At 45.0% G+C, this 17,678-nt stretch overlaps 1 protein-coding gene across 1 annotated transcript in view; it reads right to left on the reverse strand.

The window, feature by feature from the left end:
* GUCY1A1 (guanylate cyclase 1 soluble subunit alpha 1) overlaps positions 1–17,678 on the reverse strand; it is a 58,915-nt gene that overhangs the window by 14,005 nt on the left and 27,232 nt on the right. The window contains exons 2-6 of the mRNA XM_024746172.1: positions 14,134–14,523; positions 7,487–7,548; positions 4,347–4,405; positions 2,339–3,048; positions 377–862 (exon numbers count right to left, since the gene is read on the reverse strand). Of these exons, the coding sequence (XP_024601940.1) occupies positions 377–862; positions 2,339–3,048; positions 4,347–4,405; positions 7,487–7,548; positions 14,134–14,391 (1,575 nt within the window). The 5' untranslated portion in view covers positions 14,392–14,523. The remainder of the gene's footprint in view (positions 1–376; positions 863–2,338; positions 3,049–4,346; positions 4,406–7,486; positions 7,549–14,133; positions 14,524–17,678) is intronic.

Genomic DNA, 17,678 nt, shown 5'->3' on the forward strand with positions numbered 1-17,678 from the left:
TTGCGGAGCACAGGCTCCGGACGCGCAGGCTCAGCGGCCATGGCTCACGGGCCCAGCCGCTCCGCGGCATGTGGGATCTTCCCGGACCGGGGCACGAACCGGCGTCCCCTGCATCGGCAGGCGGACTCCCAACCACTGCACCACCAGGGAAGCCCAGGCTCACTGTCCTTTAAACTTCCCCTCTCTGAGGGTCCGAGGCCCGCCCCCTCGCTCTGTCACCCTTGCACTCTGTGCTTGTTCTTTGGCACAAGCTCGTCCTTTCTGGAATGCGCGGCTTCGGAGCCCTTTCGGGCCGAGGCCACGCGCACGGCCGAGGCACGCCGCCTGCTCCCGGGCTGGGGCCCCTGGCCTCGCCCTGCCCCCCGCAGGCCCCTACCTTGTAGACGTCCAGCTCCCCGCACTGCCGGTCGAAGCGGGTGTAGAGTGCGTTGAGCATGGTGATGACCTGCAGCGGGGAGCACTGAGAGCAGATGGCCGTGAAGCCCACGATGTCCGAGAAGAGCATGGTGACGTCGCCGAACCGCTTGGCCTGCACGGCTCGGCCCTGCCACAGCTGCTGCGCCACCTCGCAGGGGAAGATGGAGCACAGGAGGTCCACCGTCTTCCGCTTCTCCTCCTCCAGGGCCTGGTGGGCCTGCTCCAGCGTGGCCTTGAGCTTGCCCAGCCTCTTCTTCAGGCCGTCCTGCGCCCTGGCCTGCTCTCCGATCAGGACCACGTCCCGCAGTGCGTTGTGGATGGGGATGTCCGAGAGGTAGAGCCCCCGGCCCGTGAAGTCCTCCAGTCTGTCCACGCAGGGCGAGCCCAGGAACAGGATGGCGCTGGACTCCACCATGTAGATCATCTGGCCTTTGAGGTCCATCACCTGCGTAGGAAGAAGCACCAACCGTTGTGGCTTATTCAAGTTCCCAACACCTTTTTGAGACAAAAGGTGAGGCGGGTACAGGGATAATCCCCGTGGTTTTTGTGGCTGTACCGTGAGGCTTGCGGACCTCAGTGCCCTGACCAGGGATCGAACCTGTGCCCCCTGAGGTGGAAGCGTGGAGTCTTAACCCCTGGACCGCCAGGGAGGTCCCTCCTTTTATTTTTAGACTTGGTTTATTTCTACTGGTCAACAAAAACAATATGCTTTCTTATCGTTGCAATTTACTATGAAATCTAAAATGCATGCAGACATTTGGAGAATACACTGCAGTACAGGCTACACAGAAATCATGATTTTCAATCAACAGAGCCCCAAATTCTTGCTTCAGGGCTTTCTCACTCTGTGGCACGCTGATGCTTCTGCTATTGCATTCTGTGGACAGCAGCAGAAAGGATGGCACGAGGAGCCCTGAGCGAGGGGGGCTTCGTGTGTTTGTCCTGGATGACAGGGTTACTGGTGTGAATGAGACAAACGTGTACATGTGTGTTCACGGCAGTAAAGTGGAAGGCAGCCCAGGTGTCCTTCAATAGTGAACGGTTAAACGGAAAACCACACGATGGGATACGACACGGCCTTTGAAAACGTGGAACAGACGGGTATCTAATGACATGGCAGGAGGCCCACAGGTATCGTTTAGTGATTAAAAAAAAAAATTGTAAATGGTATATTTTGTTTTAAACAAAAATGTGTAGCATTAATGTTTTTGAGTTTGCAATGAACATCTTTAAGTACTACCTAGTTTTTAAACACTTAGCTTTTACTACTTTTATGATAAAAAGTAATAAAGCTGTTTTCATTTGGGGGGGACAGACAGCATGTCTGCTGGTTTACACGTGTCCAGAAGTTAGATGCGTCATAAGCCTTTCTTTGAGCTCGCTTGTACTATCGGCTGTGATTTCCCAAACATTTTTCTAAATCATTACCATGGTTCTCTATTATGAGAGCAGAACATTTTCCCCCACATTCTCTAACAGTTAATCAAACAAGTTATTGATCTTTTCCATGTCTATTAAATATTGAAAAAATCCATTTAGTTGCCTCCTGTAAGAAACAAGTTGTTTCTTTGTTGTAGAATCCCTCTTATCATTCCAAATCAAGTCAGCTGTTTCATGACTGAAACCATACTTTTACATCAATATTTTTCTGATTCAGTTATAAAATACTCCATAAAGATTGTAAAAGGTAGACTGCATTCAACAAATATCTGTGCAGTGATGGCTTAAGTAAGGCAAATGAATGCAGAAAGAATCTTGTCTTAAATTTATTCCACCCTTCGAAGTGTTTTAGAATTGTCTTAAACAGAAATGCTGTATTAAAACATCTCAAGTAATGCGTATGTTTTCACCTTTTTTATTTCTAGTCTTTAAATATGAAACAACGGATTCCACATTCACAACAGTGTAACGTTCTTCTTACCCTGGAAGATTTCTTCACGGCGTTGTCCCACCTCCTCACGCGGACCACAAACTGCATGTTCAACATGGTCATGATTCCGCTGAAGGTCTGGCTGATCTTTGGAGTGAGAATCTCGAAGTACTCGTCAAAGTGAGGCTTCCCTTGCACGTCTCTCCTGCTCATCAGCCTCCTGATGCCGTTGCCCAACTGCAGGATGGTCATGTCTCTGTCCAGCATGAAATGGAAGGGGAAGGTCTTGCAGAAGAGCGAGGTGGGGATCACCAGCGAGGACGGGGGCTTCCCCGGGGGTGGGGACGGCCGGGGGGTCTTGACGTGGACGGAGTAGAGCAGGCAGGGCTGGTCCATGAACTCGCTGCAGTGCTGGTGGAAGCAGGGGGGCGTCGAGGACACCTCCACTTCGGTCTCATACAAGATGCGAGCAGCTGCCTTAACGATGCCGGGGAGAATCAGGGAAGTGATCCTCTTGGGAAAGAAATAGTAAACATTTAAGAAATCGGGATCTTTATCCAGGCATAGGATGGACGCGTCCTCAAACCTGCCCTTCTTCTCTGCTTCCTGGCAGTGGCTGCTTTGTCTCAGAAGGGTGCTGAAGCTATTTAAAAAGTCTTTCAGGGTTCCTCCGACCACACCTAGGATGTATTCATCTTCTTCGTAGCATATTTTAAAAAGCTCCTCACCGAGGGATTCTCTGATGATCTCCACTGGGACTCCTGAAAGCATATAATACATTTTCTGCCGTATCAAATGCGCCATCTCAGCAGAGATGTGCTGTTACTGGTTTTAATATTGTTCTATCTGACGAGTTAGTTTGCTTTATATCGGCTAATAAGATTTCCAACCAAAATTAACTGCCCGTGTTTAAATTATCTAGTTTCTAAAATTTGGATAACTCCTAATATGAAGCCCAAGTCAGTTAATTATGAAAAAATGATCAACTGAGTGTAATATATGACTTTTTATCTCCCTGAAGCTTAACTATAAAAGATCAGCTGGAATCACAGGACCAAGTCCATTTCAGAAAAAGCTCTCCCACCTTGTTAACAACGGAAACAGTGGTACATGTTGCTGAAGGGGTCCCGGCCCCCTTGGAGTGTGAGCATCAGATACAGGAATTAATCTAAATCACTGGTGGTGAAACTCAGTTTTGTCATTTTTCCCTAGAGATGATATGAAGTAATTTTTTTCCGAGTAAAAGAGCATTCTTGTCTGCTGTTACCTGACTGAATAGCTGTTTGGAATATATTACCTACTTTCCACAGCGTCTCCCTCTAGTGTCCTTTGTTCTCTACACTCTGTGTACCACATTCTCCTCATCTGTGACTTAGGGAAACCTGAGTGCCCTGTCCACAGCACCGCCATGGCAGGGCTGGCGGGCACGTTAGGATCGCGCCTGACCCAGAGGAAGGGCTCAGTACAAGTCAGCCATCGCCACTGTCACCATCACCATCAAGTTCTTCATATCTTGTACTTTGAGAAACATCTAACCTGTTGGTTCATGTACTCAAACTTTGGAAAGGACAGTATGACAAAGTCACTCATCTGCTTGTTTCCTCCAAACTAGGATTAATATGAGAGCGCTGCTCACCTTTCTTCCCACGATTGCTTCCAACCTTTAAAAAAATTACTTCTTTTACTTTGCTGAGTAGAATTTTTCATGCATAAATGAGGAACACTTAAAGTTCAAGACCAAAGCCTATGAATGCCTATGAGTCAGCCTCCCACGCAGCTTTATCTACTTCTCAGCAAATAAACATTGTAAGAAGAGGAAATGTTTGAGGTCAAACAAAGACGTATAGTACGAAAAAGAGTCATTCTTTGTGTTAACACAAAACATGATATTTAACGGATATCACACTGGAAGCTACCAACAAATAAATATGAATATTTTAAAGAAAATATTTGTTCTCCAGCTAAATATTTTCTAGGAATAGAAAATCTTTGTTTACAGGTAAAACATTAGTTCTACAAGCATAATTATTTCCTAATTGCATATACTTAATTCTATTACCTGCTGCAATCGCTTGGTCTGCCATTATTTTTTCAAAGTCTTCTCTTTCCAAAGATTTCCTGAAATTATTTCAATATCTTAAATTATAAACTGACATGTGAATGCTAAAATTTCAGATCATAACATACAGGAATGATGACAGAAAATAATTTAAATTACCTTTTAATTTATTACCCACTCCTGAGGCAAATCTTGACTGTCAAGTTTACAGGAAAGGAGCAGTGACATGTACAAACCCAAAACAATGTTGGAAAAACCCCGAATATACCTGATTTAGAGTGTTTCATCATTTCTTATAAAGTTTATTTACCTTTGAAGCTAACTTCATATTGGCTAATAGTATAGAGGCTGTACTGGCAGAAAACCAGTGGTATGAAATGGCCAGGAAAAGATGATAATAAGTCAGCATGGGGTTTTCTGATAACCCAACCAAGAAGAAAAATCTCTGTACTGAGGGATTTCATTTTTAAGTAAGTTCTTAATTATTTTCTAAAGCAAATACATAGTACATCCTGCTTTTGAGTTTTTGGTTCTATATATTTAACTCTCAGACATCATCACATTAAACTTTTATCCTTGATCTTACATAAAAATTAGTAACTAAAGAAACCTATTCCTTATTCAATTTCTGCACTGCTTTATGTAGCACAAAAGTTGATAATATAACAGCATACATTTTGACTGATAGAAGGTTTTTTTAATTTCAACTGGACAACTTGTCGATTCCTGTTTGCCTAATCGTTTTTTGATGATTTCTGACAGTGAAGACTGATTATGACCAAATTTGCCAAACTACTGAAGTGTATTAAAAGACACCCAAGTTCTACTTGTGGTTCAGCTTGCCATTAGACAAGCCAAGAGGAAACAGGCATGAATTTAAAATGTTAAAAAGATTTCAGTAAAGCTTGATACATGTAGAGAAGTTTCAAAAGGAAATATTTTTGAGAAGGAAATTGCTCTGTTGGCTACTTGATCGCATAAAGGTATACTGCTTATAATTATTTAAAATACTAGGTTACTAGAAATATATATTTCTGTATGTTCTTATCTAAATAGTTTGAATTACATCTAGTTTGAATCTAGAGACCCCCCAACCCTTTGTTATATATTATGTTATGTTTTCAGTCTTTACATTTGCTACTTCTTCTCCCTTAAGCAACTTCTGGGTTTTTTTCTAAAGCTGAGCAAAGCTGCTCAGAGACCTCTTCTGCTAACCTCTGCTAACTCCCAGCAAAGCTTAGCTAATCCAAACAACACATAGTGCGATTCAAAATAAGCTCCCTGGGACTTCCCTGGTGGCACAGTGGTTAAGAATCCGCCTGCCAATGCAGGGGACACGGGTTCGAGCCCTGGTCTGGGAAGATCATATATTGTACACAGAGACACACACACCAGCCACAAGTTCACACGTGATGCTGTGATGTGATCAAAAGGTCCTAGAAAAAGAAACACACCCAAAGCTCTCTGTGCAACCAACCTAAAGAGGTATCATAACGGGTTGTACTAAAACTCATTCAGTTAACAGAGGTGGCGGACGGGGCAGTTAAGGTACCCTCAGCTGGCAGCAAACTGACTGCAGTAGAAACAGCAGCTGACCTGCCAGAAGGATGGGGAGAAAGGCCCAATGTCCCGAAGAACTAAAGAAAGACAGCAGAGAGAAGCCATTTAGCATATCAGCAGGCAGTCTCATAAGAAAGAAGGTCCTTCATCTTATTTCAACAGTGGAATAGTGATGAGGACAATTTAAAAGGGTGAGCAACTCTAAGATGTCAGGGCAGTGGTAATAGATTTTTTAAAATTTCCAAATAAAATAATTTTTGTAAGTTTTGAGAATTTTTTTTTAAAGAGATACGTCTCTGGGAACACATCCTAACTGAATATCTGCATCTAGCTCAGGCACATTTCAGGACACAAGGCCCTGAGAATAAACTCTGAGTAAACTGTCTGACAAAGCCCTAGGCAGACAGACATAGGAGCACAGCTACAGGACTTGTTGGCTATCTTATCAGCCTGACTGAGAATTAAGGTCAGAGGCGTTCTGGAATGCTTTCCATATCGCTCTGTAAACACAGCTTCTGTCAGACACATAGATTCACACCCTCTCTTTTTGGACCTGTCTCTGACCCCTTCTTGGCTTTGCCTGCTGCCCACAGTGTGGGACCAGTTAGTCAGCAAGGGAAATTCAGCCCTGATAACCTGCAGAGCCGAGTATCCACTCCTGAGCAGCAGACAGATGAATGAACTTGTAAAATATTCCCGACAGCGATACCGGTTTGCAAAACTTCCAAGTTCAATTCTGAAAATTTGAACTCAAGTGTTTATTGTATCATTTGCACATGAAATAATCCTTTGATTTCAGGAAAACCAAAACAAGGCCAAATCGAGTTGTCCACCGGCAGTAAATGAGCCGAGATGTATTTTTAAAATGAACTCTAAAAGTCAGGTTGTTTTTTTTTTATAAAAAATCACCTTATATATGAAACGGCTACAGAAAGCTTTCTTAAAGAAAATTTCAAAGACAGAGTAGAAGAACAAATACAAACGGAACTGGTATTCGCACACCAGTATAACCGAACCAGTTAGGAAAATACTGAAACACGTCCCTGAGTACTGCCCCAAAGCCCTGAGTGGTCCTCCTCTTGCCCCTGTATCCTTTCCCGTCCTCCTGATGCAGGAGCTGAAAGTTTAACCTGTGGTCGAGGCTATGGGGGAGGGACAGGCAGGCCCCAGCCTCTCGGCAGTGTTCTTCAAGCAAGGACTCTGCTCTGACCCACGCCTTACCTTTGTAGAACATTTCAGAATATCCCTTGCTAGGAAAGAACAGGCCTTCTGGGAGCTTATTAAAAGCAACAGCACAGGGCAACATGGTTAAAATCATGGGCTCTGAAAAACCCAGGCTTGAAACTCAGTTCTGCCTTTGCCTGAACAGCTCTACGAGCCCAGACATTTTACAGGAACCTGAGCTCAGTGATATATAAAATGTGAAAAATGAATACACTTGCTTTCATACGAGTGTTAGCCCAGTTCCTGGCACACCAAAATGATTCAAAACACACGCACACATCACTCAGTGCCGGTTATTAGTAGCTGTGTCAGCGATTGCAACCGGAGATTCGTGCAACTAAACTGATTCAACTTACCTGCTTTCCTTTATTTTGTGTTTTGCCAGTGTTCTCTGAAGGGCAAGGTTCAGCCGCTCAAACTGAAAATTGAAAGGAAAAGTTTTAAACGTTCCCTTAAATAATCATATCCTTGAAGATACATACTTTACAGAAAATTGGTGCTGAAAGCTCCTTATGAAGAAGCAGAAACAGTTACTTTAATAAGTGCAGTGAATTGACACTGTGGAAAAGGGGATAGATTTTCTAGGGGCTTTTCACACTTGGGCAGAAGCAAAGCTCTCAGACTCACTTGAGTCTGGATGTGGGCTTTGCCCTTGGTGGGCGCTCACTGACAGCCACAGAGCTGGAATCAAACAGGAGACCTGGTTTGGTGAATTCAAGCCTTCGTGGAGGAATCGCGGGCACCCCTTCCTCGGGGGCCGGAAACCCCTTGGGTGTGTGGCCAGGACTTCAGTCTCAGGGGCGCTCAAGCCAAGAGACTCACACTCCTTCCACAGACCCACGCCAGCTACCCCGGTGACCGCCACCCTTCCCACAAACCCGCATGTCTGTCTCATGTACGGTTTACGTGTCCTGCTCTAGAAAACTCCCGAGTTTGTCTCTCCCCTTTCTTTTATCCCTTAAATCCAATCTGTCACCAAGGTCGGTTGATCACTGATTGAAACAAATCTCAGATTTCCCCGAACTTGCACTCATTTCCTTTCTTTGAACGAATAATCTTCACCAAATACTTGTAGTGTTCTTCTTTTCTATTGATTTCTGAGTATCTCATGAATCTTCCTAGATTGCAAAATAGTTGTACATAAGCCTGCATAGTTTTAAACACTGGCTTCAATACTATTAATCTCTCTTAACAGCTTGTTGATAAGTGGGAAGTAAAGCACTGGTAATTTCTTTGCATTCCGTAAAAAAATCATATGTATCTATGTGTGTATATAGCCACCAGTGCTTTGTGTAGTTTACGCAGAGGACAGTGGAGAATTCTCTGGCTATATCCCAAGTTGTGAAATTCCTTTTTCCTTGAGAACTATTTATATTTCTCTTGGAATTTCCACCGGTCAAGTGAGACAGTAAAGTTAAGCAAAATAGACCAAGCTTCTGTTTTAATAAAATGAGTTATGAAAATAAATTTTGGTGTTTTTTAAAAATTTATTTATTTATTTTTGGCTGCATTGGATCTTCATTGCTGCACGCCGGCTTTCTCTAGTTGCGGCGAGCGGGGTCTACTCTTCGTTGCGGTGCGCGGGCTTCTCATCGCGGTGACTTCTCTTGTTGCAGAGCACGGGCTCTAGGCACGCAGGCTCAGTAGTTGTGACACGCGGGCTCAGTAGTTGTGGCTTGCGGGCTCTAGAGCGCAGGCTCAGTAGTTGTGGCGCACGGGCTTAGTTGCTCCGCGGCACGTGGGATCTTCCCAGACCAGGGCTCGAACCCATGTCCCCTGCATTAGCAGATGGATTCTTAACCACTGCGCAACCAGGGAAGCCCCAAAACTTTTGGTTTTTAAAGAGCATATAGAGCTTAGAAAAGAAATGTGAAATTTCTTGAAAGAAAATGCAAGGGCTGAAAAGAAAGGAGAACTTAGATTTACCACGTAGAACCATTTTTCTGACGGTTCCGGTAAGGAGAGAGAGGACACATCTGCCTCAGGAGGAAAGAAGGGCTGGAACAGTGGGCAGATTCCGACCAAGGGCCGGATGCCTGGCAGGTGGGGAACGGCTTTGGGAAGAGAAATGGGGGCCTGTTCCTCAGAGCCCTTGAATCGGGGAAGGAGGAAGGGAACATTAAACCCGAGACCGTAAACAAGGCAGATCAGCCGGGGGTGCTCAAGAATCTTCAGTTTCTCAAGGGCCTTTTTTTCTTCTCTCATATATTGCTTTTTACGTCCATAAGCTATATTTTTTTCAGTGAAACCCTTAAAGTCCGTGGATTTTTCATTTTCAGTAGCTCTTTCCAAATTAATTTCATAGAAGTTTGTAGCAACTGGCACTCTTATCAGTTATATATGTGACTGCCAGTTTCAGCTCCGCCCCATCCATCTTTCCCTAAAACCTATTCATACGGGAAGAGGGGTCAGCCGCGTAATGAGGGTCACTGCCTCTGCACGAGCCTGTCTTTCAGGCATTTGCTACCTGACATTTGTTTCTCATTTTCTGTCTTCTCCACTAGAATAGAGACTCCAAAATGGCAGGGAATACCTGTTTTGCTCACTACTGAATGCCCAGCACCTAGGTAGTACCTGACCATGGGAGACGCTCACTACGGTGACGGGATGAATGAATGAATGAATGAATGACCGTCACCCCCGTGCCCCCATCAGCTATCCAGTCTTGAAGGCTTGGTCTATAGCATTTCCGTCAGTGAGGAGATATAAGCCAGTACAGAGGCGTTGCTCTTTCAGCTTGTTCAAAAATGGATTTAGATTGTTTCCAATTTAAAATAGTTTGATTACATTTGTTTATATATGAATTGCTGCTCTGACCAGGAACTTCGCATGAGCAATGAGAAAAGAGAATCCATCCAATTCTGGCACCAAAGACTTTTTCCTTCCTCGCCCTGAGCGCTAGTTGAGACACCACCCTTCTCTCTCCTCCTCTTGACCTTTCGGTTAAAACACCAGGTACATGGTTTTATCCTTGCCAGTCTGTATTCTTCCTGGTTTTTCATTTCCTTCCCACTGCCACCAGGAACTTCTTTTTCTAGTCCTTTCCTCCTAGCATATATGCTGCCATTGTAAGAAAGGAGAAATGGTCCCTCTCTCATTGCTGGGATTGGTGGAGCAGGTGTCTTCCTGACTTTCCATGTTGAATCAGAACTTAGGCCCTGCTGTACAGCACAGGGAATTCTACTCAATACTCTGTAATGACCTATACGGGAAAAGAATCTGAAAAAGAATGGATATATGCATATGGATGACTGAATCACTGTGCTGTACACCTGAAACTAACACAACATTGTAAATCAACTCTACTCCAATATTAAAAAAAAAAAAAAAGAATTTGTTTTTCTAAAGAAGAAAGTCCCAAAGTCCTAGCCAAGCTACAGCAGCATAAGTTGGTGATACTGTGGCTTACCAGGCTCTCCTGTCTACTTTCATCACCCACCACTGCACCTCTGGAAAATTGTTATAAGTTCAAAACAAGACAAAACAAAAGCAACAAGCTTTTCAGACAAAACATGCATTGGTAAAGGCTGCTGGTGCATAGTTTCCTACCTTGGTGCTAGGGCTTCTACAATACAGCCTGAGCCTAGACCCTGAGATGACGCAGTTCACAAGAAATCCACGAACAGGACTCAACGTTCCTGAGACCTCAGGCCTCGTGACACAGAATCAATCACTGCAGGACAGCCCTCGAGGATACTCATGTATTAATACCTCAGGTACACCTGCTGTTTGATGCAACATTGTTGGTAACACTCTGAATGGAACTTCATTGGTCTGGTTTATGGATATGTTGCTATTTCAGTTGATTTTTAACTTTTCTACAGTTTTTTTTTTTGGCCTGGAGGCTATATTAAGAAAGTTTATTTTTATGTTAGAGCAATGAAAAGTCATTGAAAGATTTTAAGTATGGCAGGAGCTGGGATGGGGTGTTTTCTACAGTTTTTAATGATTTTCTAGACCAAGGATACTTCCCTCATAAGGATGTTGTAAAACTGCTTCTCTTTTTTTCTTCTTGCAACCCAATATTTTGCAGCACATTTAGAGACTTCAGGAGTGCCCTCAGACCCTCTTAATCTCACAAGGTCTTGGATTCGGGATGATATCCTTTATATAAGCATATCTGACTCAATTGATTCAAACTAATGAAAAGTTTGCATTAGATGAGCAAAAGGACTTCTGTAACCTACGATTCCACGACTCTGGAAAGCCATCTCCCACGCTAAATCTGCTAAGGATATACTTGTCCCCCCATAAAACGTAATTGGGGAGTTAAATCTGATTCTCGAAAGCAAGAACTAGGGTGCCAGCAAATACTATTTGGAGTCTCTTCCTTTGGGTTACTGATAGAACTGAAACAGTAGGCTAAGCATTAAATCTGTCCCCTTAAAAAGAATCGGCTAAAAAAAAAAGTCCTACTTAATCAAAGACACGTAGATGTTCGGACAGGGGATGAAGTAATCTACAAATCTCTTCCTTTGGGTTACTGATAGAACTGAAACTGAACAGTAGGCTAAGCATTAAATCTGTCCCCTTAAAAAGAATCGGCTAAAAAAAAAAGTCCTACTTAATCAAAGACACGTAGATGTTCGGACAGGGGATGAAGTAATCTACACGGCCCTGGGATGTTCCCCGTTTTAATGAAAATGGCCTCAGTTGTGGGAAAAGAGTCCTGGTCCTTGATGCCAAGGGTCAACCTCCTGCCTCTTGGAAGGCCTACGTCCTCGCCTTCCCTGCTACATGACAGCGCAGTCAAACCTTGATGATTATTCCTGTGAGCTCACGAACAAACAACACAGATCCTTCTAAGTAAAGAAAAGGAAAACAGGAACATATATGTTTGGTGTTCAGAATGTTTTGAAAAGAGGTTCCAACATGTGTATGACTTCTATTGTAGGAACTCAAAACTTATCAAACAGAATAATGACGCCAACATGGTAATGACAAGACCCAGGGAAAGCATGGAAGGTCTCCAGCTGTCCATCCTCACCATCTGTTCATCCCTGTGCATCACGCTCTGTCGTTGGAAATGAGAGTACCAGCCGCTTCCCAGACTGTGATACCAGCCACCTGCCTGAGAAGGGCAACATCCCTCACCCCAGCCAAAGCTGGCTGGCTGGTGACTGGAGCAGGGAGAGAATAATTAAATATTTCCATCTCAAAGGCCACGAACCAAAGTACTACTGTGTTTTTTTATATTTGACATAAGTTCCCTCAATGTCCTGCTAATTCTAATTTATCCATCCTTCAAGACTTCCATTCAAGTCTCTTCTTTGTCACTCGAGTCCATATTGTTGACAGCAGTAATTGCTCTATCCTTCCAAAGCTGTGTGACTTTGGTCAAGTCACTTAGCCTCTCACTTAGCAAGTCACTTAGCCCACTTACTTCCCAAGAAGTAAAGTCCTTCTTGGGAGTGAAACAAGTTTCTCTCTGACGTCCCTTCCACTCCTAAAAGTCACCAGTCTGTGGTTCTTCAGTGCTCCACACAGGCACAGGGGTGGTGTGGAGTCAAATGAAACTCATCCATGGATGATGAGAGCTGGAGCCTGTTCACATCAGTCCCCAGCCTCCCAGTTGATGCGAATTTATATAAACCGCGAACACTCACAGAGGGAGGAAGACGCACCATGAAGCCTTTCAGTAGCTCTTCCCTTTGACCCCAAGGGGCAATGAACCCTCCACATGCCCCATCCATTGCAAAGATATCTTACCTGGTCTATGCTCTGTCCCCAGGTTCTTTTTCCCCCGTTTTATTGGGAACTAACTGACATACATCACTGTCTGAGCTTACAGGGCACAGCACGACGGCTTGATTTACATAGAGTATGAATAATTACCACAATAGGCTCAGCTAACACCCGCCTTCTCCTATAGATACAGTAAAAAGAACAGAAAGAAAAACAAAGTCTCCTTGTGATGAGAACTCACAGGATTCCCCTAATGACTTTCCTACACATCACACAGCAGGGCCAGGAGGTCACTTATCTTATAACTTCCAGCCTGTACTTTCTATGAGTTGTTGCTGTTCTTAAGATTCCACATACAAGGGAGACCTTACAGCATCGGCCTTTCCAGAATTCCCTTAAGGGCTGCGCTCCACATCTCAAAACGGCATCAGGCCGTGCAGCCCAGCCCACAGAGCTACATCAAGATGTGTCTGAGGGCTTCCCTGGTGGCGCAGTGGTTGGGAGTCCGCCTGCCGGTGCAGGGGACGCGGGTTCGTGCCCCAGTCCGGGAGGATCCCACATGCTGCGGAGCGGCTGGGCCCGTGAGCCATGGCCGCTGAGCCTGCGCGTCCGGAGCCTGTGCTCCGCAACGGGAGAGGCCGCAACAGTGAGAGGCCCGCGTACCGCAAAAACAACAACAACAAAAAAAGATGTGTCTGAGCTGAGGGCAGGTGGGTGTCACGGGCAGGCCCGTGACCCTGACTCAAGGAAGCAGGCCAGGCCTGGCGTGAGTGGAGACTTCAGACTCTGAACCAGCAGGACGTGGCGGTCTTCCCAGCTCAGCAAGTTGCCAGGGAACAGGTGATGCTCTTAGGAAAACCCAGCAGGGAATAAGTTATTCTTCAAGGAATTCAGTTCTAAAAATATAGCTAACGGATCCATAAAAACTAGCTTGGCATCCATGAGTAGAAAATGGGTCCTTGTGGGTGGCAAGAGCTGTGGATCATCTCACCGAATGCCCGTGCAGACTCTAGGTGTGAGCATTTCCATGTTCAGGTACGGATGCTGAGGCCAAAGGGTGAAGCAGCGGCTCAAAGCCATAAAGCCTGTCAGAGTGCAGGATGCTTTGGAAAAGCACGCCAGATTTTAAACATTTTCAGATTAAACACAATTTAAGAAAATGACTGCCTTAAAAAAATGTTTTTAAATGTTTCCAGAAAACAGTCTACATCGACTGTAGCCTTGAAAGTGAGAAAGCAAGCGTTCACATTTTCCTTAGGAAAACGTCCTTTTGCCATTTTCAAAATATCAGTAAAATCTCGAAAGGCCAGGGACTCACCTCCGGGAAAATCAGTTTGCAGATACTCTCGGCCAGAGTGTGCAGGTAGACGCGGCTGCGGCTACTCTTCCTCTGAGGAAGCCCTCTGGGCGGCTTCCTCGCGGGGTCGCTGGGACAGAGGCCCTGCCCTCCGGCCGGAGCTGCGGGCCCGCCCCCTGCCGCCTCGCCCGCGGGCTCTTTGGGGACAGGGCCCGGGCCCAGCAGCGAGAAGGGGCAGTCCCCCGTGATCTGCAGGTCTTTCAGCTTCGCGCAAAACATGGCGATCACCTCCTGGCGGCTGTTCTTACGGGGACCGACCCACAGAAGCCACTACGGGGCCAGGGACACTGGTGACGGGAGCGTCCAGGGGCAGCAGAAGGTCAGAACAGAAAGAGGGGCGACTCTGGATTCCTACGGAAACAGAGAAAGGCAGGTGTGAGAAAGCAAAGACCATCCAGTGCTATGTCACTTTCAAGTAAGAAAAATTCTGGTGCAAATGTCAATGAATGGACGGAACATCTGGTAAAGATCTTGATTTAATACAGATGCATCCTAGTATACTAGTACTTCCTTTTAGTATTTTAATATTGTTCAAACGGAATGCAATTTTCTCCAAAATGTCTTTAGCACAAACTACTGATTCTCATTTGTATAGCCCATTTGGTCCTGTGTGATTCCACAAGAGTGAAACACTAGGGTTTTATGGCAGATGCTGAGTCTCCATCTATGTCATGTCACTGCTGGTACTGCCACGTTCTCATTGTGCTGTCTCTTCTGAAAAATCAGAATCGCATGTCTAATGTCTCCTAAACATACCTAAAGAAAAAAATGTATATAATGAGGCCCAAGTATATGTGATTAGATCTGAAACACTGACTTTTACATGAAAAGAATTACATGAAAAAAATTAATTGAAATGATTACTGGCAAAGAAGATACTTGTCTCTATAAATAGTAAAATAACTTAAAAATATCACCAAAATGAAAAACACGTAATAGTTTTTCAAAGAACTTCTGATTCCTAAGACCATGCCATTGGATTTGCCAGGGTCTCTGGATCCGAACCCAGACAACACCAGGGTAAACCAAGAAAGCCTCTCTTCCAAGGGGTCCCTGAGGTCACCCGCACGGCCCTTCTGGCTGACTTTCCCTCTTACTTTTGTTTTTGTTGATGTTCTGACTGAGTCTCCACACAATTCACAACCCACGTCTCATTAGTTACTTTTCAGTGGAACCGTGTGGTTGTAAATTCAGCTTATCGACAGTACAATGATCTTGGGCTTCCCTGGTGGCGCAGTGGTTAAGAATCCGCCTGCCGATGCAGGGGACACGGGTTCAAGCCCTGGTCCAGGAAGATCCCACATGCCGTGGAGCAACTAAGCCCGTGCGCCACAACTACTGAGCCTGCACTCTACAGCCCGCGAGCCACAGCTACTGAGCCCACGAGCCTCAACTAATGAGCTCGCATGCCACAACTACTGAGCCCGCACGCCTAGAGCCCGTGCTCTGCAACAAGAGAAGCCACCGCAATGAGAAGCCCATGCACCACAATGAAGAGCAGCCCCCACTCGCCGCAACTAGAGAAAGCCCGTGAGCAGCAACGAAGACCCAATGCAGCTAAAAATAAAAATAAAGAAAATAAATTTATTAAAAACAAAAACAGGGCTTCCCTGGTGGTGCAGTGGTTGAGAGTCCTCCTACCGCTGCAGGGGACACGGGTTCGTGCCCCGGTCCGGGAAGATCCCACATGCCGTGGAGCGGCTGGGCCCGTGAGCCATGGCCGCTGAGCCTGCGTGTCCGGAGTCTGTGCTCTGCAACGGGAGAGGCCACAGCAGTGAGAGGCCCACGTACCACAAAAACAAAACAAAACGACAAAACAATACAATGATCTTGATTAGCTTGGGTCCACCAACTATTTCCATACTTGGAAAATCAAAAAGCACAAAAAAAGTGAAAAAGAACCCATGGTTACTTAACCCCACTAAGTGCCTGGTACGGGGCTGGGGACTCTATTTACATTTAAGCCACACAGCAACCATCGGGAATAGGTATTATTATCTCCAATGGGCCAGAGGCTCAAAGTTTAGGTCATTCCATTTGAGATGCTAGAAAGTGCCAGAACTAGGGTTCAAATGTAGGTCCACCTGACTCCACAGCCAGTGCCTTTCGATGGACCCAAACTCATACTTTACCAAGTGAGACTGGCTTCTAAATAATCAGGCTTAGTTTATACAGTAGGATTAGCTTATCTTAAAGATACGGTTCTTAGGTTTACATTAGAAAGCAAACAAGGGCATATTCTCCTGCTCACTGGCTCGTGGTACCTGAATCATCCAGGATGAAATCTTATGTCATGGGTATGTAGAGCTGCTTCACCTTGTGTAGAGCAGAAACTAGCGCACCATTGTGAAGCTATCATACGCCAACAAAGATGTTAAAAAAAAATCTTATGTTTCGGTCTTTGGAACTGGAGTTCGATTATTTTTTCGTCTTTTCTATGCCCCTCCGTGCTCTCAATATGTTCCTAGTATGTATAAGCGTCAGCTTGTAACTTGTCACAGGTAAGTTACTAACAAGCTTATAACAACGGACAATTCACTTCCTAAACTGGGACAAATAAGGAAGCTAAGTTCACATCTGACAGCCCCTGGGGTGTTGCTGGGTTATCGGGTTTGAGGAAGATGATGGATGCTGACTGGCCAGAAGAAGCTGCCAGGACTCTCTGTTTCTTTTTCTTTTTTAAAATTTTTATGTTACATTGGACTACAGTTGATTTACAATGTTGTGTTAGTTTCAGCAAAGTGACTCAGTTATACACATATATACCTATTTTTTCAGATTATTTCCCCTTATAGGTTGTTACAAAATATTGAGTAGAGTTCTCTGTGCTCTACAGTAGATCCTTGTTGGTTATCTATATAGTAGCGTGTGTATGCTAATCCCTAACTCCTAACTTATCCCTGTCCCCTGCCTGTCCCCTTTGGTAACCATAAGATTGTTTTCTATGTCTGTGAGTCTGTTTCTGTTTTGTAAATAAGTTCATTTGTATCATTTTTTTAAGATTCCACATATAAGTGACCCTCTGTTTCTTAAAGTCAAACCCCAAATCTGTGATCACACGTCATTTTTTTTTTGTTTTGTTTTGTCTGTTTTTGTTTTTGTTTTTTTGCGGTACGTGGGCCTCTCACTGTTGCGGCCCCTCCCGTTGTGGAGCACAGGCTCCTCCGGACGTGCAGGCTCAGCGGCCATGGCTCACGGGCCCAGCCGCTCCGCGGCATGTGGGATCTTCCCAGACCGGGGCACGAACCCGTGTCCCCTGCATCGGCAGGCGGACTCTCAACCACTGCGCCACCAGGGAAGCCCGATCACACGTCATTCTTATTCTGCGGGCAGAGAAGAGGGCACTGTCTCCGTCAGCGGGCTGCTGAGTGGCCCAAAGGTAATCTGGTGATGCAGGAACGGTTACTTGGACTCTGAAAAACCTACAGATCTAGGGCTCTCAACCGGTCTTCGTTTAAGATTCAATTCTACAAGTGTCTGCTTCTCAGTCTTTAATGTATCTCAAC

The sequence above is a fragment of the Neophocaena asiaeorientalis genome, unplaced genomic scaffold (assembly GCF_003031525.2).
Source record: "Neophocaena asiaeorientalis asiaeorientalis breed wild unplaced genomic scaffold, Neophocaena_asiaeorientalis_V1.1 scaffold51, whole genome shotgun sequence".
NCBI classification, from domain to species: Eukaryota; Metazoa; Chordata; class Mammalia; order Artiodactyla; family Phocoenidae; genus Neophocaena; species Neophocaena asiaeorientalis.